Raw genomic sequence first — 23,191 nt, forward strand, 5'->3', positions numbered from 1 at the left:
GGGTTGTGGGCAGATCAGGCAAGCTAGGCTGCAGCATGTACTGGTGTGTCCCTGCCAGGTCTGGGGGCCAGCCTGGTAGGGGTATTAGAGAGTCATCTCAACCCAATCAGAATGTTCCCTAGTGGATGTGAGCCAGGTCTCAGGTTAGGCTGCATTGGGCTATGGCTCCCACCAGTGCACTTGAAAGCTGGGTCTGGGGAACAGCCTGTTAGGGGTTCACGGGGTTGCCCCGATTGGGCCATGATACCCACTGGTGTATATGAGAGCCAATCTGGGGGTGGACTGGGTCAGACCAATGTACCTGCCTGCGCTAACAGGAATTGGGGCTAGGGGCTAACCTGTTAGGGGTCTTAGAAACGCCCCCAACCCTGCTGATACACTTGCAGAAACATTCAGGAAATAGCTCAGGCAGCCATTTGGACCAGACTACAGCACTACCAAAGAAAGTGATAATTGGAGCTGGGGGTGGGCCAGATAGAGTAGCCTAGGCAGAGTAGGCCCTTAAATTGCATGAAATACCTTAGACTGACAGGATCCCAACCTCAGGGAACCAGCCATGGATGTGTGGTCTGAGCGCAGAGCGCAGGTTGTGGGACTAGGCCACCCCTGTAGCTGACTCCCAGAGAAAAGATGAAGGAGATACCCAGAAGCACATGAAACACAAGACAACTGTTTCCTGCAATCCAACAGAAGACTTCAAGTTCCTTTTCAAGGGATTGGGAAAAAAACATAGTACTTCAGGCCAAGTTCTACGGAAAGCACCTAGGCCCAAGGACACTCTGAGAAAGACACGGACAACCAACAGGCCTCGGAACTTATACAGAGAGAACCAGGAAGAACCACTCTGAGGACAAATGGAATCTGTCACCTGTTACACAACAACCACTCAACATCCTGGGGCATTCGCTCCGAGGGTGTGCCTGCATAGACCGGGCCGGTGAGGCAGCATCAATAGACCATCTCCATCCTCTGCCATTAACATAATCAAATAGCAAGGAGCTGGACACCCCTACCCCACCATTCCACTACACACATATCTCCTCACTGCCTCTCCTTCTCCCTAACCCTCTCCATCCCTACCAGGGGCCCAAATGAGTCTGAAATCCCCATCTCCTCACCTCTGTGATAAACATTTAAAAATTAGTGATTTTGTTGTGAAACAAATTATAAAAAAGTGAAGTCTCTGTATCAGAAACACAATTCTATCCCTGCCACCACCTGAGCAAAAAATCCTAAAAAGATCACATACAAATCCCAGCAGGGTGTATCAGAAATTTAACTATGGCCTCTCAAATGCTTGACAGAACTTTTTATCACTTAGATGATCTATGGTTTCCACCGTCTTGGTGCCTGTGGAGCCTACTGGGTACAGGACTTCTAGAAGACAACCATGTCTGGAAGACCGGTGCAAGGCCATTTATGCAGGCTACAACTGAGGTTTCCAGATCCAAAGGGAATGCACGGCACTGCTTAAAATTGAAGGTTTTTATGCTCGGGATGAAACTCAATTCCACTTGGGCAAGAGGCGTGCCTACGCGTACAAAGCAAAGAACAACATAGTGACCCCTGGCAACAAACCTAACAAAACTAGAAACATCTGGGGAAAGGGAATTCATGCTCATGGAAGCAGTGGCGTGGTTCATGCCAAGTTCCAAAGCAACCTCGCTGCAAAAGCCATTGAATACAGAACTCAAGTGATACTGCACCTCTCAAGAGTATAACTATAAAAAACAAATAAATAAAATGGAAAAAAAATAATGTCTGTAAAGGTTTAAGCCCCACTGGAAATAAGTACCAGATGTGCTAAGGTTTCCCAAGTTCGGAGAGAACCTTCTCATCCCTTATGGATCCTCTCAACTTCTCAAGTCTTAGCAATTTAATTCAAAAATATTGGCAATTTATTATGGAAGAACTCACTCCAGACTCAACTGACTAACCCTCCACCTCCAAGTGCTAAGATCTATATGGGTGCCGATTTGTGTCCCGGCTACTCCACTTACCATCTAGCTCCATGCTTCAGGCCTGGAAAAGCAGTGCAGAAAGGACCAAAGCCTTGGGACTCTGCACCTGTGTAGGAAGGCCAGAAGAGGCTCCAGACTCCTGACTTCGGATCAGCACAGCTCCAGCCCTTGCAGCCACTTGGGGAGTGAACCAGCAGGTGGAAGTTCTTTCTCTCTGTCTCGTCTTTGTAGATCTGCCTTTTCAATTTAAATAAGTAATCAAAAACAACAAACAAACAAAAAAGACAAAACCCAACCCTGCTCTCTCAGGTGGGCGGCAGAGACCCAGTTGCTTGAACCATCACCAGCTACCTCCAGGAAGATGGAACTGGGAGGAGAGCCAGCACTCACCCAGCTCTGCAGCAACGGATGCTCACATCCCAAACACCATCTTGAACACTAGGCCAATCACCTCCTACGAAAATCTCACCCTTGAAATATGTGTTCCACTTCCTGCTTCTGCTTTCTGTGTTGCTGTGGGGCTTGGTTTCCTTCTAGGCACATTTGGCCTGTCTGCTGATGCTGCTGCTGCTGCTGCTGCTGCTGGATTCCTCAGACAGGATGAGGTCTCTGCGCCTCAGTCCAGACATCCCAGGAAGCCTGAGCTGAGGAAGATCCTGCACAGTCAGTGGAGATCTCTGGCACCAGCTCCTTCCTTCATGGCAGCATGACTGAGGACCAGAAGGCACAGGAGGAGAGGCCAGGACACGGTGCCAGACCAGCCACCCTGAGCTGGGAATGGCTCTGGCAGGTGGGAAGCAGGGCAGGCACTCCAAGGCAACAGTGGGGCAGACTCCACTCTGTGGAAGACATGCTAAGGCCGATGTCACAATCAATTGTGAACTCACACCTCTCCCCTCACTCATGTCACTCATGTCAGGCCTTAGGAAGCAGAGAAATCTGGGCTAAGGAACCATCTAGAAGCAGACCATGGGGATTCGATTTTGTGTAAGAGACATGACCACATGTACCTGGGAGTTAAGGATGGGTGAGCAACAGCTGGGCTCCACAGGTCTCGCACAAGATAAGGCAGACACCACACTGCAGTCCTAACCCAGCTGTGTGCTTCTTCCCATTTTTCCTCTGATGACAGGTTAATGGAAACATAATATTGATTGATGTTGAGGAAGTCGAAGAAATAACCTACTGGTATATTCAACAGAGAAGAAAAAAGGTAAATAGAATTCCATGTTGCTAAGAGAAATCAAGAGATTTGTGTGCACATATTTTTCCCCTGGTGGATCCATCATCTGAATTCATCAGGCATCAATCATTCATTTCCATTTCCCCTCCTCAGCTTGGTCCCTCTGAGTCAGGCCTAACTGTCACACAGAGAGTCCCAGTGGAAAAGCAGGATCATCCGCTATAACATGGGCAGAGATGGGAGGCCGTGGGGACTCTTAATCCAAGAGCAGAATGTGTGGGGTGAGCGGAGCATGTTTTGAGGAAGCTTCCAAAGACGAGGGCATGTTAGAGAGAAAATGCCCTGAGTGGAGAGGACGGGGCTTCTTGACAGAGTCAGCAGGTCAAACACCAGCCCTCCCCTTTGGAGCCGTGAGCCCTGCAAAGGCAGGTGCAATGAGAACAGCCCTTGTCCTTGACACACCTTCCAGTCACTAATGGCTCTTGTGTGGCTCCAAGCACGGGAGTGATGGAGCAGTGAAGCACACTGGGACTGTGATGTGTGCTGGTAGGTCTTCGTGGAAGGTGACAGTCACCAATCAATATGCTAACTACGGTTAGAGCCCTGCTGATCCCTGCTTGTTTTGAGAGAGGAAGGTGTTAACACAGAACTCAGGGGCTGGTGCTGTGACAGAGCAGCTGAACTTGCCTCCTGCAACAGCATCATGCATATGGGTGTGGTTGAGTTCCGGTTACTCTGCATATGATCCTTGGCAGGCATCAAACCAAGCCCTTGGACCCCCTGACATTTATGGGAGACCTAGAAGAAACTCTTAGCTCCTGATTGCAGTCTGACCCAGTGCCAGTAGTTGAGGCCTTTTGGGAAGAAAACCAGGGAATGGAAGATATATTTCTTGTTCTCTCTCTTTCTGTCTCTATCCTTTTTCTCTCCTTGTGCTCTAATTCTGATTTCAATTAAATAAACTAGATATTGTTTAAAAATAGACAGAGTTCAAGGGCAGGAATTTGGTACAGTGGATAAGTCACCACAACGTGTATCACCATCCCTAGTCTTAATGTTGGGGTGCAACACCATTCTCGCTTCCTGTTTATGCACACCCTGAAAGGCAATAATGAAGCTCAATAGGTGGACCCTGTACCAACACAGAAAACCCAGGTTGAGTTCCACGTGGCTGTCGTGGGCATTTGAGAGGTAAACCAATTAATAGAATATCTTGCTCAGTCACCATTTCTCTCTATTAAGTAAGTTAAAATATTTAGGAGAGTACAGGCTTCCAGGAGGATCATGGTTTGATGGTAAGCCATCAACTGAGCAATGTCTCTTCTTTCTGTATAGAGAGAATCAATCAGAAGAGAGGCAGCAGCCATAAAGATCCAGGCCTGGTGGCGTGGCACCCTGGTGCGCCGCACGCTGCTGCACATGGCTCTCAGGGCCTGCATCATCCAGCGCTGGTGGAAGATGACCCTGCTGAGAATGCTGGAGAAGAAGCGGCGAGCTGCGCTGCAGGCCTACGCACAGAGGGAGAGGGCAGTGACCAAGCTCCAGTCCTTGGTGCGCATGTGGCGCGTCCACTGGCGATACTGCCAGGTGCTCAATGCTATCTACGTCATCCAGTGCCACTGGCAGTGCCATAACTGCCAGACATGTGCACAACTCCAGTGCCACTGTGTGGTCACCACCACCCACCTGCAGTTCCACATCGAGATCATCAACTCCTAAGGGTGTTGATGAGCCAACAGTCTCCTGTCCACAATAAACTGCTACTCAGATCTAGTGTGCTGCCTATGGTCTTCTGGCTAAGAGAAAATGTAAAATTTCAGCTTTACTGCCCTTCCTCTTCCTCCCTCCCTTAACCTTCTTCCTCCTCCTCATCCTTAGCCGTAATATCAGTGAACTGTGCCAGCAGGGTCTGTGCACCTTGGTTTAGAGTGACAGTAGCTGCATGCCACTCACTCCATTGTCACAACAGAAACTCTCCTGCTGTGTGACAAAGCTCAAAGTTCCAGGCCGGTCCCTTTCAGATCATGAGACACCCATGATACAGGCACATCACCTTCCTGAAGAGCGTGGGCTCCTCCACACACGTCTGGACAGACTGTGAAAAATGGCTCTGACAGCACAGGCCAGGGGCAGCTGGGCCTTTGATGCCTCAGTTTACTCCTTGGCAAGGACGGAGAGAGAACATCAGGATACAGCTGATTCTTCCTGGAGCCTGAACAGTACAGCCCAGATGAGTACCAGGAAGTGCCCTTAGAGGTAGAAGAAGGATGGACTGCATCTGCTGATGGGCAGGTGATGATCCTAAGAACTAGTGATTTCTCAGGTTAGAACACCTCACTTTTAGCTTGGTTTCCTTCTAGGCACATTTGGCCTGTCTGCTAATGCTGCTGCTGCTGCTGCTGCTGCTGCTGCTGGATTCCTCAGACAAGATGAGGTCTCTGCGCCTCAGTCCAGACATCCCAGGAAGCCTGAGCTGAGGAAGATCCTGCACAGCCAGTGGAGATCTCTGGCACCAGCTCCTTCCTTCATGGCAGCATGACTGAGGACCAGAAGGCACAGGAGGAGAGGCCAGGACACGGTGCCAGACCAGCCACCCTGAGCTGGGAATGGCTCTGGTTGGTGGGAAGCAGGAAGGCAGACCAAGACAACAGTGGGGCAGACTCCACTCTGTGGAAGACATGCTAAGGCCGATGTCACAATCAATTGTGAACTCACACCTCTCCCCTCACTCATGTCACTCATGTCAGGCCTTAGGAAGCAGAGAAATCTGGGCTAAGGAACCATCTAGAAGCAGACCATGGGATCTGGATTTTGTGTAAGAGACATGACCACATGTACCTGGGAGTTAGGGATGGGTGAGCAACAGCTGGGCTCCACAGGTCTCACACAAGAGAAGGCAGATGCAGAGGCTTTGGACAGATACCACACTGCAGTCCTAACCCAGCTGTGTGCTTCCCATTTTTCCTCTGATGACAGATCGAGAATGATGTTGAAGAAATAACTTACTGGCAAATTCAACAGAGAAGGAAAAAGCAGCAGGTGGGTACAATTTCTTGTTGTTAGGGAAACCAGGACATTGATGTGCACATCCCTAGGATGTGGATTTTTGTCCTTGGTGGATTCCTTGTCTCAACTCATCAAGCATCAGTAATTCATTTCCACTTCCCCTCCTCAGCTTGGTCCCACTGAGTCAGGCCTGATAGTCACATAGAGGGTCACGGTGGAGAAGCAGGGTCATCCTCTACGACATGGGCAGAGATGGGAAGATGTGGGGACAGTTATTACAAGAGCAGAATGTTCTGAATGTGTGGTGATCAGAGCACGTGCTGAGAGAACAAACCTCATCAAGACTTGGCCACCACTGTTATATGGCTCCAGCACAGTGAAGCATGCTGGGACTCAGAGGATGCAGCGATGGGGCTTCCTGGCAGGTCACGGTCACTGTCAATATGCTGGCTCCTGTTAGAGCCCTGCTGATCCCTGCTCTGTCTGAGGGAAAACTGGTGTTAACACAGAATTCATGGGATGGTGCTGTGGCAGAGCAGGAAGATCACCTCCTGTAATACCAGCATCACACCAGGGTACCACTTTGAGTTCCGACTGCTCCACATCTGATTCTAAGTGGCCTAAGTGCTTATGGAACACTTATAGGAAACTTCCAAAAGCTCTTGGCTTAGGGCTGGCCCAATTCTGGTCATTGAAGCCACTGGGGAAGTAAACCAGGGGGAGTAAGATCTCTCCCAAACTGTGTGTGTGTGTGTGTGTGTGTGTGTGTGTGTGTGTGTGTGTGTGCCTGCTTACTCTCTCATTCTGCCTTTCACATTAAAAAAAAAAAAAAACTTTAAAAGAGAGAGAGAGAGAAAGAGAATTCAGGGGCAGATACTTGGTGCAGTGGCTTAGTCACCACTCCAGGTACCCCCAACCCAAGTCCCAATGTCCATTTTCAAGACATGGCTCTGCTCACCAATTCAGTTGCCTGCTTATGCACACCCCGCGAGGTACGAGACTCAAGTAGCTGGGTCTTAGCATCTATCTGGGAGCACCAGGTTGGATCCTAGCGTTAGATGACAAGACATGAACTGAGCAATGTCTCTTCTTTCTGTCTAGAAAAAATCAAAGAAAAAAGAAACAGCAGCAGCCATAAAGATCCAGGCCTGGTGGCGTGGCACTCTGGTGCGCCGCACGCTGCTGCACATGGCTCTCAGGGCCTGCATCATCCAGCGCTGGTGGAAGATGACCCTGCTGAGAATGCTGGAGAAGAAGCGGCGAGCGGCACTGCAGGCCTACGCACAGAGGGAGAGGGCAGTGACCAAGCTCCAGTCCTTGGTGCGCATGTGGCGCGTCCACTGGCGATACTGCCAGGTGCTCAATGCTATCTACGTCATCCAGTGCCACTGGCAGTGCCATAACTGCCAGACATGTGCACAACTCCAGTGCCACTGTGTGGTCACCACCACCCACCTGCAGTTCCACATCGAGATCATCAACTCCTAAGGGTGTTGATGAGCCAACAGTCTCCTGTCAAAAGTAAACATCACTCAGATCTGGTGTGCTGCCTATTGTCTTCCAGCTAAGAGAAACTTCACCTTTGGGCCTTGCTGCCCTTCCTCCCCCTTCCTCCCTTTACCCTCTTCCTCCTCCTCCTTAGCCGTAATATCAGTGAACTGTGCCAGCAGGGTCTGTGCACCTTGGTTTAGAGTGACAGTAGCCGCGTGCTACTCACTCCATTGTCACAACAGAAACTCTCCTGCTGTGTGACAAAGCTCAAAGTCCCAGGCCGGTCCCTTTCTTCTCATGGGGCACTGGGGAGACGAGGGCGTATCACCTTTCTAAAGACCCTGGGCTCCTCCACACAGACTATGAGCAGACTATGAAAAATGGCTCTGACAGCATAAGCCTTAGATGCCTCTGTTTTCTCCTTGGCAAACTAGAGAGAGAATGCCAGGATACAGCTGACTCCTCCTGAGACCTGAACAGTGCAGCCCAGTTGAATACCAGGAAGTGCCCTTAGAGGTAGAAGGAGGGTGGGCTGCACCTGCTGACAGGCAGGTGATGGTCCTGGGGACTAGAACATCTGAAATTTACAGCACCTCCATTTTTGTTCAGCAAACCCCTGGATCCAAAACCTCTTCCCAGGACCTGTGTAACAAACAAGGTCCTCTCTGATATGACCCCACCACTACTCATATCTCCATTCAGGGTGCTTTATCCTTGACCAAGATGACACACAATCTAACCCCTCAATTCTTCCCTCAAATAAGCCAATCCCATGTCCCTCCTCAGTCACCCACTGTTAGGGCTACCCTAGCGCAGCATCATTCAATAGAACTTTCTGTGAGGACGGAGAGGTTCTCCATCTCTACTATCCATTATGGCATCCAGTAGCCATGTGGGCTGCAGAGCCCCTGAAATAAGATAGTGTGTGTGTCACATTTTATTCAAACGACCACAGATGTTAGGGGTCACTGACTGGGCCCGTGAGGTGCTAGACCTCAGCAACATGATTGTACTACTGCTCAAGTCTTTCTCTAGCACTCCCCCTAGCAATTGCTTCCTTCTTTCCCTATGGTTCAGCAATTTCCAAAGACCATGCTTCAGGTGTCTTAAGGTCTACCAATTGACCCTACCCATTATTTTTCACCCACTTTTGATTTATCCAGTTCAGACATTTTTTAAGACGTTGGTTTGTTTAAAGTAAGAGGGAAAGTCATAGCCCAGGTTGAAGTCAAAAGCCAGGAGCTTCTTCCAGGTCTCCCCTGTGTGTAGCAGAAGCCCAAGGACCTGGATCATCTTCTGCCCCTTTTTCCAGGTGTAACAGCCGAGAGCTGGATCAGAAATGGAGCCATCAGGACTCAATCCGGAGCCCCAGTGGCATGCTAGTGCTGCAGCTTTACTTACTGACACAATGCAGACCCTAGATTCTTTTCACTGAGAGAATCTGGCCCCTGCACACCTTGACTTGCCTTTCCCACCTTTCCTCCGCCATACTGCAAACACATGCGGCATGGACCCAGACATCTCCCAGTCCTGCACCTGCAAAATTGGGCAACATGACTTGAGGGAAACCAGCAGTCATGTCTCCATTTACTGTCCTGACTACATATCCCAACGAGACATGTTTTCCCATAAGTTTTTCTGATACTTTGCATTTACATTTCCTATGCTGAATAATTCATACCACCTCCTCTCCAACTGTCTGATTCTACTTCTTCTCTGCCTGAACTCCACTTATGATGTCACCACCCACTCAACTGAAGGAAGCCTGGACTGCCACCTTCTCATCAACTCGTTTCCATCCCACAAATGCAGCTGGCTTCCCTCGAGGCGAAACAAATGACAGATCTTTGTCCCCATCAAAAGCAAACCATCAATTAATATAAAAAAAAGCTATTTAAAAAAATCCAACACTCATTCATGATTTTTTAAAAGTGCAACAGGCTTGAAACAGATACCACCTCAAATTGATCGAGAGAATCAAAGAGAAACCTGTCATAGTTAACACTGAACGATTGGAATGCTGCTGCTTCTAAGATGAGGGACCAGGGCACACACACTTCTGTTCACACACTTCTGTACAGAAGTTTCCGCCAAGGCAATTAGGCAAGAAAAGGAAGAAAAGGCATGCAAAATGGAAGAGAAGATAGAAAGCCATCCCGACTTTCAAATGACATGGTTATCTGCATAAAACATTCTGAGGAATGTTTTTTAAAAAATGAATGATACTGGGCAAACGGAGACTCCATGAGGGACTGTGTCAATCAGTGGATTCTTCAACGACCTCATCGTGCTTGGAGTGGCGAGATTGGCAGCGATTCATAAATGGTGAACTATCAAAACCACTTGAGCAAGTATCTCAGAGCATGCCCCACATTCGGGACTTGGGGTGGGTGGAAAACTGGGTGGGGCTTCTCCCTCAATATCCCCCTTTACCTCAGATACATGAAGGAAACAATATGGAAATAATAGTCTTACCCACTTCCCTATAGCCCTTGAACCTTTTTACCCTAATTAACTATGTAAAGATTGTCAAAATATAATTTAAAAAATGAATGAAAGAAAATTGCTCCAAAGAAAATAATCTCCTTAGAAACACACTTAATACGTACAAAGATCTACAAGCTCTAAACTACAAAATGCTAATTTAAGAAACCAAAGAGCTGGCACAGTGTTGTGGCATGCCACATTAAACTGCCACCTGCAATGCAGATGTGTGAGCACCAGTTCAAGTCTCCACTTTTAATGATGTATTTACTTATCTTCATTGGAAATTCAGATATGCAGAGAGGAGAAGAGACAGAGAAGATTTTCCATCCACTGATTCACTTCTCAGGTGGCCACAATGGCTGAAACTGAGCCAATCTGAAGCCAGGAGCCAGGCACTTCTTCTAGGTCTCCCACACAGGTGCAGGATCCTAAGGCGTTGGGCCATCCTTGATTGCTTTTCCAGGCCACAAGCAGGGAGCTGGATGGGAAGCGGATCTGCTGGGACACTAACACCCATATGGGATCCCAGTGCATGCAAAGTGAGGACTTTAGCCACTAGGCTGCTGCTCCAGGCCTTAGAGTCTCCACTTTTAATCCAGCTCTCTGCTCATGTGCCTGTAAGGCAGGAGAGGCAGGCCCACAAACATGGGCCCTTGTCACCCATGAGAGATGTGGGTGGAGAAACTGAAGATGCATTAAGTCAACAGATACATCCATGATGTTCACAAACTGAAAGGCAGCAGAGTGAACATGTCAGTTATCTACAAAATAATGCACAGGTTCAAGGCAATTACTGTCAGAAAATCCCAGAAAAGCATTTTACAGGCATAGCCAAGTTTGTTTTAAAATGTGTCTGATATATTAGTCAGGTCCTCCAGAAACAGAGCTATATATGCGAAGACGGCTATTTTAATTACAGAATCTACAAAGGCCCACGTTCTTCCATCTGCCAGCTGGAAACCCAGCACAGCCAATAGTGTAGGTCAAAGGCCCGAGGGCCACAAAGCCCGTGGTACCCATGCTGAACCACGAACAAAGGCTGAGTCAGCATCACTGCCCTCGGGAGATCCGAGACTCACCTCCAGGGGTCAGGCAGGGCTCAGTCAGCTTTCCTCCCTCTTTCCATTCTGGTCAGGCCTTTAGCAGCATGAATGACCATCCACTGGGGAGGATCATCAGCTTTATGCCGTCAACCAATTCAAACACTCATCTCTACCAGAAACATCTTCAGCAACGCTCTCAGGAAGCACGTTTAACCTGTTAACTGGGCATCTCATGGCCCAGGCTGGCTGACAGGTGAAATCAACCCTCACAAAAAGCAGGGCAGAAGCTCAAGATTAGCTCAAACCATCTTGAAAGGAAGCATAGGGGCTGGTGCTGTGGTATTTCAGCCTAAGCCTCTGCCCGCCATCTAGGCACCAATTTGAGTACTAGCTGCTCCACTTTCAACCCAACTCCCTGCTGATGTGCCTGGGAGCACCAGATGGCCCAACTACTTGGATCCCTGAGTTCACATGGGATATCTAGAGTAAACTCCTGACTTTCCATCAGCTCAGCTCTGGCTGTTGCGGCTATTCGGTTCATCAGTGGCTGGAAGATCTCTCTATCTCTGTTTCTCTCTCTGTAACTTTGCCTCTCACATAAAAATAAATACTGGAGGGCCCAGAACGGCAGCCTGGTGGCTAAAGTCCTCGCCTTACACGTGCCTGGATCCCATATGAGCACCGGTCCTAATCCCAGCAGTCCTGCTTCCATCCAGCTCCCTGCTTGCAGCCTGGGAAAGTAGTTGAGGATGGCTTTGGGCCCCTGCACCCATGTAGGAGACCCAGAAGAGATTCCAGGCTCCTGGCTTCAGATTGGCTAAGATCCAGCCATTGCAGCCACTCCACTTGGGGAGTGAATCAATGGATGGAAGATCTGCCTCTCTGCTTTTCCTCTTCTCTGTAAATCTGACTTTGCAACAACAATAAAAATAATAATAAATCTTTAAAACAAATAAATGCAGGACAAAAAAAAAAAAAAAAAGAAAAGAAAAAGAAGGCCCAGCACAATGACTGAATTGACTAATCCTACCCTTGCAAATGCCAGAATCCCATATGGGTAACCAGTTTGTGACCTGGCTGCTTTGCTTCCCATCCAACTCCCTACTTATGACCTGGGAAGGCAGTGAAGGGTAGCGCAGGGCTTCAGGACCCTGTACCCGTGTGGGAGACCAAGAGGAGGTTCTTGGCTCCTGGCTTTGAATTGGCTCGGCTCTGACCATTGCAGCCCCTTGGAGAAGTGAAGAGTGAATGGAAATAGAATTCTCTGTGTTCCGTCTTCTCTTTGTAAATCTTGCTTTCCAATAAAAACAAATTAAAAAAAAAAGGAAAGAAATACTAAAATGGGATACATCACTCCACTCCACCCAATTTACTAAGGCTCAGCAGACAAGGTAAGGCTGCATTGGTGGAAGGATAAATCAATAGGATCAAAGAAGTGCCCAGGAACAGCCCTGTGCAGACAGGCAGGCTTCATTGAGTTTTGGCAGATGTATAATAGCAATTCAATGGAGGAAAGACCACATTCTTAGCAAACGACCCTGAATGAAATAACTGGATACCCATGGAGACAAAAGCAAAGATCCAGATGTGAGGATACAATGCAGTATGCATCTCTACTTCCAGATCAAAGATGGACTCCCAATGAAACTGCTAACTATGTCTTGACAATAAGATGCTGGACTCTGCCATTGTCCATGCCTGTAATGATGAACATATGACTGTTTCTGAAGAACAATATTATAGTAATAACATAGGGGAACTTGGGGGAGGAGGAGACTTGGGGTGGGAGTAAGGAAAATTTCAAGGCCTATGGAACTGTATCATAAAATGATAATAAATTTTTAATGAAAAAAAAAGCAAATGAGCCTTGACTCACAGCACAAACAAAAATCAACTCTAAATGGAGCACCAATTTCAATTTTCAAAAACTAAAACAATACACTTTTCAGAAAACAAGGAAAAAGTTTAAGGCAAAAAGCTCTTAGATTTGACACCAGAAACACAGTCCAAAAAAGGAAAACTGCTCATTCAAATGAAACCCATGCCATAAAAGCCCAGTTAGGGAAGTGGAAGGAGCAGCCACGGGATTTGAGGAAATGTTTACAAACCACCTCTCAGAGGAAGGACCTGCAACTGGATTTTTTTTTTTTTTTTTTTTTACTTACAACTTCTTTAAAGGTAAGTTGTAGCACAGATGGAGAAGGAGGCCGAGATTAGCCTGCCGCCACTTCCCCACGCGTGCCCAGCCTCACTCACGGACAGTTTCCACGACCAGAGCGGCACCTGCAGTGTGACTCATGAGCTCACACTTGCGTATTATAATCATCCAAAGGCTGCAGCCTACAGAGAGCTCACCCTCGGGTGGGACGGCCCACGGACTTGAAAACTGTGTTGACAAACAGCCACCCAGGTCAAGCACATGCAGCTTAATTTCCCTCTGTGCTTTGCCTATGCACTCCTCACCGCCCTCCCTCCAAAAACCATCCCTGGCAATTCCTATTCTTCCTGCTGGCACCAGAGTTTGGCCTTTTTTTTCCCCCCGGAATATCATATATGTGGGAAACACAGTATACAGCCTCTTCAACTTGTAGTCTTTTACTGAGCAGCATGCATTTAAGATTCTCCGTGTCTTTTCGTGGTTTGATAACTCATCTCTTTTTCAGCATTAAATAGCATTCTCTTTTAGGGATATACTCCATGTTGCTTTTCCATTCACCTACTGCAGACACCTTTGCTGCTTCGAAGCCAGAACAGATGTGAATAAAGCTACCACAAACACCCACAGGCTGTTGAATGGACAGCAGTGTTCGGTGCCCCTTAAGCAGAGACAAGCAGGAGCAAAAAATGCCGGGTCCTATGGTGAGAGTGCATTGCACTTTGTAACAAGCGCCAAACTGTCTTCCAGAGTAACTGCACCATTTTGCATTTCCCACCAGCAATGAAAGTAAGTTCCAGTTGTTCCTCCTGCTAGCCAGCACTTTATGTCTTCGGTGATCTACAGTTTGGCTTTTCTAATAGATATCCAGATGCTACACATTCTAACTCCCAAACTGAGCATTGCAGCAGAGGATGGCTCAAGTCTTTGGTCCTGCACCCATGGGAGAGACCCAGAAGAAGCTGCTGGCTCCCAGCTTCGAATGAACACAGCTCTAGCCATCGTGACCATCTGGGGAGTGAACCAGTGGATGGAAGATCCTCTCTCTCTCTCTCTCTCTCTCAACTCTAAAGTTCCAGTAAAATACATAAGCCTTTAAAAATACATTTTTAGGAAAAAATCCTCAGCACTAAGTTAGACAATAGGAATGAGACATTTTACTGGAGGGAATAGATACATGGCAGATAAGCATTTGAACACCTTTCCAGCTTCAGTAGCCGTTAAGAGAATGCAAATTTAGACAACACTATGCATCTGTCAGAATGGCTAAATATTTTTTCTTTTTAAATACTAAAACCAGATGCTGCTGAGGGATGTGATGAAACTGGATTTCTCATACACAGCTTTTGGGAATCTAAGATGACACAGCCACCCTGGACAACAATCCGACAGTTTCCGAAAGTCGGAAACGAACAAAATTGCACTCTTAGGCATTTGTTCTAGACCAAAAAAAAAAAAAAAGGGAAAAAAAAAAAAAAAGCAGGGAGCGGGATTTAAGTTCAAAAACCTGGACAAATAATGTAGCTTGAAAAAAAGGTCACGGAGTAGGGTGTCATCAATAATCCTCTCTCAAGAAAGCAAGGACAGCGCATCCTGCGTGGATCTGACGTAACTTGCGCTGGAAACCCTGGCGTCTATGCGGAGGCTCCAATCAAAGGAGCCACTCTTCTCCCCTGACCCTACTCCCCCCTGCTCCATGGTCCTCCGAAGTGCGGATGTTCCCGAGCAACCTGCATTCTGCATGCGGGAGCCAGGAAGGGTCCTAGGAGCCCGGGAATACTGGGGAATTTGTGCCCAGGAGGGCGCTTCTGCTCAGAAAAAGCTCAGATAGCCACAGCACCCCACCTCCAGGCCAGCCTCCTCCTTTCAAACGGTTCCTTTGCTCAGAGCTCAAATCCTCAACCGCTGGGGCCTGTGGCCGCTTGGGGAGTGAACCAGCAGATGGAAGATCTTTGTTTCTCCTTCTCTCTGAAAACCTGCGTTCCCAATAAAAATAAATAAATCCAGAAAAAAAAATTGTGGGAAAATCTGAATTTAAAAATAAGCTTATTGGGCCCGGCGCGGTGGCGCAAGTGGTTAAGTCCTCGCCTTGCACGCCCGGGATCCCATATGGACGCCGGTTCTAATCCCGGCAGCCCCGCTTCCCTTCCAGCTCCCTGCCTGTGGCCTGGGAAAGCAGTTGAGGACGGCCCAAAGCTTTGGGACCCTGCACCCGCGTGGGAGACCCGGAAGAGGCTCCTGGCTTCGGATCGGCATAGTATCGGCCCGTTGCGGCTCACTTGGGGAGTGAATCATCGGATGGAAGATCTTCCTCTCTGTCTCTCCTCTCTGTACATCCGCCTTTCCAATAAAAAATAATAAAAATAAATCTTTAAAAAAAAAATAATAAAAAAAAAATAAAAATAAGCTTATTTTGCTGCAAAAAAGAAAAGAAAAGAAAAAAATGTTCAGATTCTCTGGCCATCAGGGAAATAAAAATAAAAATCACAATTAGATTTCACCTCATCCCAGTTAGGATCGTTAACATACAAAAATCAGAAGACAGTAAATCCTGGCGAGGGAGAAAGGGACCCTGATTCATGGTTGGGGGGACGGTAAACTAGTGTGTCTATTATAAAAGACAGTATGGAGATGCCTCAGACATCTGAAAATAGGATCTACCATATGACCCAGACCCTCTGCTGGGACGATAGCGAAGTGAATGTAATCAACATGAGAAAGGCATGCGTGCCCTCAGGTTAACAGTACTGCAATTCACAAGAGCTACACTGTGGAATCAATCCAGATACCCAGCAGCTGGCTGGAAAAAAAAAATGTCATAAATATACACTATGGACTACTATTCAGCCATAAAAAGAATGAACTCTTGTTTTTTGCCACTAAATGCATCCAAATGGAAACCATTATTGTTAGCTTTTTTCTCCACAAATCCAAGATGCCAGAGAACATGAGTCTTACAAGAGGTCCTTTGTTCTGGCAGGAAGGGCAGCTACAGGGCAGCGGGAAAGCTGGAGCTGTGTTGGAAAGGGTAGAGGGAGAACAAAGGAAGTGGGAGAGCAGAAATTGGAGAGAAGGCAGAGAGACAGAGGCAGAGAGCAGGAGAAGAAGGGGCACCTTTATAGCCTTGAGGTGGGTATGGGGAGTGCCAGGTCGGGGATTGGCAATTGTATCTGTAGGAGAACACCAGAGATGATGCCTCAGGGGGTTGCTGGAGCAGAGCTGTCAGGTATGGGGGGCCTGAAATGCATGGATTGGCAGAAAGCACAGTTGGAGCCCAAAGGGCATGAAGCTTACTTAAGCAACTGAGCCTTAAAGGGACCAAGACCTAGGAGACTTATGGTAGTGCTGGGGAAGCAAGCATTCAGTGTGGGTCCAGAATGGCGGAGTCAGTCTTTGAGGTCGCTATTCGAGTTGTTCCTTACAATTATGCTTCATGAAATAAATCAGTCCCCAAAAGACAAATCTCACATGCTTTCCTGATCTGTGGTAACTAAATAGAACGAGATGAACAGCCTGGGATTTGATCGTTGCTTGCAGCCTTTTTACTCCTGAGGAGTGGCGTAGAGTGTTTTCCCACTATGCTGTGGATGGGCATCTTAAGCCTGTGATTGCAAAGTGAAATGAAAATATGCTATTGTAAAAATCAGGGGGATAAAAGAAAGGAAAAAGGAGGAAATGAGTGAAGAATGCGGGCAGAAGGGTGGGTAGAGTGGAAAATGTTGCTATGCTCCTAAATCTGTATTGGAAAATTTGCTCATTTTTGTAAATTTTTTTAAGAGGGGAAAAAAGAAGCAAAATTGCCTAGGCCTTGCAAACTTCAAGAAAGCACAAACTTCATAAAATGTGAACTTGAAAAAAAGAAAATTTTTGAATTTTTAAGTATACATTTTAATTTTTTGTTGTTGTTGTTAATTTATTTATTTGAAAGGCTTAGTTACAGAGAGAAATCTTCCATTCACTGGCTTACTTCCCAAATGGCTGCAAGGGCCTGGGTTTGTCCAAACTGAAGCCAGCAGCCTAAACCTCCATCCAGGTCTGTCACATTTGGGTCATCACTGATGGCTGCCATGGGTGCAGGAGGAGGGCTGATACATCACTCAGACTTTGGCCCAGAACCGAAAGACCGCAAAGCCAGATACGTCATCGCTGGGCCAGCAAGGCCCCCCGGTGGACCAATGATAGACTCAGACATTCCTTACCTAATTAGGACCTGAAACAGAGTCTATGTCAGCTTCTGTGTTGGAAGGGGTATAAAACACGTGCAATGGAACCTTCCTCAGAATATTAGGGGGAAGAGCAGACATTGTAACTCAGTGGGTTAGCTGATTGCTTGGGACACCCAACCCCATACTTGAGAGCCTGTGGCCAAATGCCACTTTCACTTCTGTCCATTGTCCTACTGTCATGCTTGGGAGGAAGCAAATGGTGGCCCAAGTTCTTGGTTCTTGGCTTTGACCTGGCCTAGTCCCATCTGTAGCAGGCACGTCCCTCTGCCTGCCTTCATTCCTGCAGCTTCTTTCTCTCTCTCTACTTCTGTCTATGTCTCCACTACAAGGGGAAAGGCCCGGAAGCAGATTTCCCAAATAAAGGCCCTTTTGTGTTTTTTACAGTTGGCTGAAGTTTTCTTTGCACGGGCAGTTGGCAACCTAACAGTTAATCTAACAATCATCTGCTGCTTTCCCAGCTTAGCAAGGAACTGGACTGAAATGGAGCAGCTGAGACTCCAACTTGCATTCAGATGGGATACTAGCATCACAGGTGAGGCTTAACTCACTGCACCACAACACAAGGTCCCCACAGGAGGCAGCTTTTAGTTTTCTGAGACCCTCACATATGCTCAAAGAACTTAAAGATGACATGAACCAAGTGAAGAAAATGACTCCTGGACAAAATGGAAATAACAATGTGAAGATGGAAAACATAAACAGACCAAAAATGTATTCCAGATCCAGAAAGTGTCAAGCCTGAAATGACCATTTCACTAGAGAGATTCAAGGGCAGATCTGAAGAGACGGAAGAAAGGTTTAGCCAATTTTGAAAGCAGAACTGACATGATTGAGTCTGAGGAACACAAAGAAGGAGAATTAAAGTGAACAGAGTGCAAGGGAGCTGTGCATCTCATCAAGCCGGCCAATGTCTTCCCAAAGAGTTACAGATGGCCAGCAACAGCATTGAAAAAAACACTCCCATCACTATCAATTAGGGAAGTATACATTCAAACCACAATAAGGTACCACATCACGCCTGTTAGGGGAGATCCTCCCAGATGGCACAGAGAGCTGACCTGACAAACTACCAGTCAGGTGGCCACAGTCTGCCTCAGAGTGCCTGGGTTTGAGTTTTAACTCTGCTCTGGAGTCCAGTTTTCTGCCAGGGTACACTCTGGGAGGCAGAAGGTGATGACCTAGGCGATTAAATCCCTGCCACCCATGTGGGAGAACTGGAGTGAGTTCCTGGCTCCCGGATTTGGCCCAGCCCAGCCTGCTGCAGACATTTGGGATATGAACCAGTGGATGAGGGCTCTTTCTCTCACTCCTTCTTGAAAATTTCAAACAGAGGTAAGTGCTGGCAAAGCTGTTGAAAAAGTAGGACTCCTGTGAACTGTTAGTGAAAATTATAAGTTAGTGTATTCACCAGCACACCTCCTAAAAACATTGAACGTAGCCTTCCATGTGATCCAGCAATTCCATGTGTGAATATATACACAAGAGAATTGGATACAGGGCCTTGAAGAGAAAGGAGTGTTTGCACACCTCTCGTCACAGGAGCACTATTCAAAGAACTGAAAGGCAGAAGCAGCCCAAGCGTCCATGGATGGATAAACATAAAGGTGTGCATAGTGATATGTTATTCAGCAGTAGAAAGACAAGCTGACATGGGCTGCAAAACATTATGCAAAGTGAAACAAAGCAGTCACAAAAAGACAAATACTCTATTATCCCACTCATGTAGTTAGAGTAGTCAAATTCAGAGCTAGAGATTACAGCGACTTTTAGTGCCTGCCAGGGACTAGAGCAAGAATGGTTCAGAGAATCATTGTTTCACAGGTACAAAGGTTTTTGTTTTGTTTTGTAAGATGAAAAAGACCTGGAGGAGTAGGTATCTGGATTAGCGGTTAGGATGTTATTAGAAGGGAAAGGGGGCGCTAAAGCCTCTGCCGCAATGCCAACATCCCAAATGGACCTCGGTTTGAGTCCCTCCACTTCCAAGCCAGCGCCTCTCTAATGGCCTGGGAAGGCAGCAGTGGATGGCTCAAGACCTTGGGCCCCTGAGCCCATGTAAGAGACCCGTAAGAAGCTCCTGTTTCCTGGTGGCTTCAGACCAGTTTAGCTTTGGCAATTGTGGCCATTTAGGGAATGAACCAGCAGATGAAAGATATCAATCTCAGTCTCATTGTAAATCTGCCTTCCAAAAAAAAAAAAGTGCTACTTGGTGCTTGGAATGCCTGCATTCCATGTCAGAATACCTGGGCTCAATTCCTACCTCTGATCTTAACTCCAGCTTCCTACTCATGCACACAGTGGGAAGTCTCAAGTACCTTGGGTCGGAGACAGGACTCATTTCCCAGCTCCCGGCGTCCCCTGGGCCAACCTTGGCTGTTGTGGACACGTGGGGAATGAATAAGCAGGTGGTGGGTGTCTGTCTATCCCTCACTTACTTCCTGTCTATATAAATGTATGTATGTAATTATTTGTTAATGAGCTTATCTCTTTCAAATACATTTTTGCAAAAGAAAACAGCCTTGCAGATGGATGATGATGGTTGTATACCAAAGTGAATATATTTGACGCCACTGAACTACACACTTTGAAATGGTACATTTCATGTATATTTTACCACATTAAAAAAAAAAATTGAAGGGCCTGGTGCAATAGCAAGCACACCAGTTCATGTCCTGGCTGCTCCATTTCCCATCCAGTTCCCTGCTTATGGCCTGGGAAAACAGTGGAGGATAGCCCAAGGTTTTGGAAACTTGCACCCAAGCAGGAGACCTGGAAGAAGCTTCTGGCTCCTGGCTTTGGATTTGCTCAGCTCCAGCCATTACAGCCATTTGTGGCATGAACCAACAGATAGAAGATCTTTCTCTGTTTCTCCTTCTCTCTATAAATCTGCCTTTCCAGTAAAAATAAATAAATATTTTCCAAAAAAAAAATTTTTTTAATGTTAAATCTCTGCAAGAGCAAGGGATGACACAGGTCTCTACACTCGGCGGCAAGCAGCACCATTTACCCTGCAGTTGACTCCCCAGGCAACTCTGGAAGTCAAGCTCCCCTACCCATGACAGAGCTTGATAATCAATCATGGATCCCATCCACCCAGCATCAGGGCTCTCTGAATCTTCCACACCCAGCGCCACGAGGACTTACCCCATGCCTACTATTTGCTATCATGAGCTCAAATGATGCCCTCCCGGAATTACATCTGACAGAGAACACTGGGGACACAGCTGTAGCAGACCTGGTCATTCTTTTATTGGAAGGGGTATGCACTGTTGTACTTTACAAGCCTGTGAGCCCAGAGAGATTTCCAGTTGAATATCCAGTCGGTCTTCTTTGAGTTCATAGTCACCCTGAATAAAGCCACGGGTGTGACAGTTATGCCAGCGCCAATAGGCCTGGATGATGCGCACAGCGTTGAGCAACCGGCAATACCGCTGGCGGATGCACCACATACGCACCCAAGACTGGACCTTCACAACCGCCCATTCTTGCCGGGCAAAGAGCTCCAGCGTCATCCGCCGCCTCAGCTCCGTCAGCTGCGCCAACTTTTGCCTCCACCAACTCTGAATGATCCACGCTTGGAGGGCAGCGTGCAGCAGGGTGCGGCGGACCAGAGTGCCCCGCCACCAGGCCTGGATGACCACGGCCGCGGCCGACTGTTTGGTGTTCGGTTTCGGTTCCGATGTGGTGGTGGTCGGTTTCGATTTCGATTTCAATGATTTCGATGGTTTTAGTTCTGATAGGCTGGTGTCTGATTTCGATTTCTTTGATTTCGGTTCTGATATGCTGGATTTCGATTTCTTTGATTTCGGTTCTGATAGGCTGGAGCTCGATTTTGATGATTCCGGTTCCGATGTGGTGGTGTTCGATTTCGATTTCTTTGATTTTGACTTCGATAGTTTCGGTGGTTTCGGTTCCGATGTGGTGGTGTTCGGTTTTGATTTTGATTTTGCTTTTGGACCTAGCAAAAGGAAAGGAGAGAGCGCTGAGCACCCTAGGGGAAGTCAGGGTGTACTAGGAAAGGGGCCCAGGTTCTTCTCAAAGATGCTTATCCATGGAAACATCCAGAACATTGGATCCGGGAAGCTGAGTAGCTGCCCTTCCTCCGCCCACTCTCCCAGCTCATGGGCACCAACACACTACTTGGTCTTCTTGGTCCCCATGTCCCCATCTGGAAAATGAGGATGCACCTGATTGGCCAAGCCAGAGCAGTAACACACTAAGGTAGAGGTAAAAAAAAAAAAAAAAAAAAAATCTACAAACCTCATCTGAGCCCCACCACTTGCCTTGTAGATCCTTCCCACCCTCCGGAAAAGGAGTGCCCCTGCTCTGTTCGCCCCCTCACCTCTATTCAGACCAAAGCTACTGCATCCCCTGTGCCTCTGCAGAGATGCCTCCAGCAGTATACACCCTTAATAAATAGCTTCACAGCAGTTCACAACACACACATGCATTCCCCGATCCCAACCCTGCATGCTCGGGGCTCCCATGCCCTCCGCCTCCTTCTTTGCCACAGTCAATGCTTTGTGCCTCAACCTGACCCATGTGTCCCGCCTAAGGAGGAAACGGGGTTGAGTTGTAGGAACAAGACAGCAAAGGTGGGTCAGTCCTGCTCTTGCTTGGGATCAGTTTCTGCCTATATCCTGGCGTAAAGATGGCAGGGAGCCCCTTGCTCACTTATTGCCTTTGGACAATCTAACTCATGGTGGCAGACCTGGAATCATCCCACTGGACCACAGGGCCACAGCCTGCACACAGCTCCCCCCACCCCACCAGGGCTGGAGGGGGACAGTGTAGAAGGAGAGGTATGTTTAGGATTGGCTGGGAAAGAAGGGGCTTCCTTCTACCAACAAGCTCCACTCTACCGAAATGACTCGTGATTATTTTCAGTATCATCTGAAACCACCTGCTGTCCTTTTACTGTAGTTTGAAACTTAGGCTGGGGGTGGAGGGTGGGGTGGGAAATATCGGGGAGGACCTGGCAGGAAAGCCAAGGTGCTCCACCAAACAACAGGGAGACAAGTTGGCCACTGAAACAGCTTCTCCAGCCTCTCTTGGGACTTCAACACGGAGCAGATCCCTTCCCCCCCCCCCCCACTGGGGATAGCTGCGGGAAAGTCACCTCGCCCTCTTAGGAAGTTTGGGTGGATCTACTTCCCCTAACTTGAGAATGGGTGGACAGATTCCCAAAGGATTGCGTCCTATGAAATTACCCATGGTCAGGGGCTAGATGGTTCAATCACCCTGAGGTCTGCCCTCCTCCAGCCACAGCTCCAGCCGGAAGAGTGGGGCCGGGGGAGGTGATGACGTCAGAATAGCATCTGTGATGCAGACACCGGGCTCCAACAACTGAGTCGTTCCTAAGGGAAGCCTTTAGCTCCTGTCTCAGTTTTCTTGCCATGATGGCCAGAACTGGGTGACAAAAAAAGCGTTCCAAACACCACCTCACAGTCCCAAGGCATATGACTATACTCATTAAAACCCATTGGTATGCATCCGAAGGGCTTTGGTTTATTTATTTAACAATGGTACATCAGAATATGATGAGAACAAATCTGCTCTGTGTGCTAATACGAAAGCTTGTGCCAGATTTTAGTGAGTGAAACACAGGGACTGCATCATATATATAAAAATGCATGAAGCTT

General features: G+C 47.6%; 3 protein-coding genes and 1 pseudogene across 3 annotated transcripts; 3 read left to right on the forward strand and 1 right to left on the reverse strand.

The window, feature by feature from the left end:
- The first annotated feature begins 1,328 nt into the window (after window positions 1–1,328).
- On the forward strand, window positions 1,329–1,721 carry LOC121165985 (annotated as a pseudogene).
- A 1,169-nt stretch (window positions 1,722–2,890) lies between these two features.
- Window positions 2,891–4,914, forward strand: LOC121166046 (IQ domain-containing protein F2-like). Its single transcript, XM_040995079.1, has 3 exons — window positions 2,891–2,948; window positions 3,094–3,174; window positions 4,480–4,914. Exons 1-3 carry the CDS (start codon window positions 2,931–2,933, stop codon window positions 4,861–4,863), a joined length of 483 nt encoding a protein of 160 aa, XP_040851013.1. The 5' UTR covers window positions 2,891–2,930; the 3' UTR covers window positions 4,864–4,914.
- A 957-nt stretch (window positions 4,915–5,871) lies between these two features.
- LOC121166054 (IQ domain-containing protein F2-like) lies at window positions 5,872–7,638 on the forward strand. Its single transcript, XM_040995087.1, has 3 exons — window positions 5,872–5,959; window positions 6,121–6,183; window positions 7,252–7,638. Exons 1-3 carry the CDS (start codon window positions 5,942–5,944, stop codon window positions 7,636–7,638), a joined length of 468 nt encoding a protein of 155 aa, XP_040851021.1. The 5' UTR covers window positions 5,872–5,941.
- A 13,142-nt stretch (window positions 7,639–20,780) lies between these two features.
- Window positions 20,781–22,763, reverse strand: IQCF5 (IQ motif containing F5). Its single transcript, XM_040995008.1, has 2 exons — window positions 22,760–22,763; window positions 20,781–21,507 (listed from the first exon to the last, which is right to left on the reverse strand). Exons 1-2 carry the CDS (start codon window positions 22,761–22,763, stop codon window positions 20,789–20,791), a joined length of 723 nt encoding a protein of 240 aa, XP_040850942.1. The 3' UTR covers window positions 20,781–20,788.
- Window positions 22,764–23,191: the final 428 nt, after the last annotated feature.

The sequence above is a fragment of the Ochotona curzoniae genome, unplaced genomic scaffold, assembly GCF_017591425.1.
Source record: "Ochotona curzoniae isolate NIBS_2020 unplaced genomic scaffold, NIBS_Ocur_1.0 contig_908, whole genome shotgun sequence".
Lineage (NCBI taxonomy): Eukaryota > Metazoa > Chordata > Mammalia > Lagomorpha > Ochotonidae > Ochotona > Ochotona curzoniae.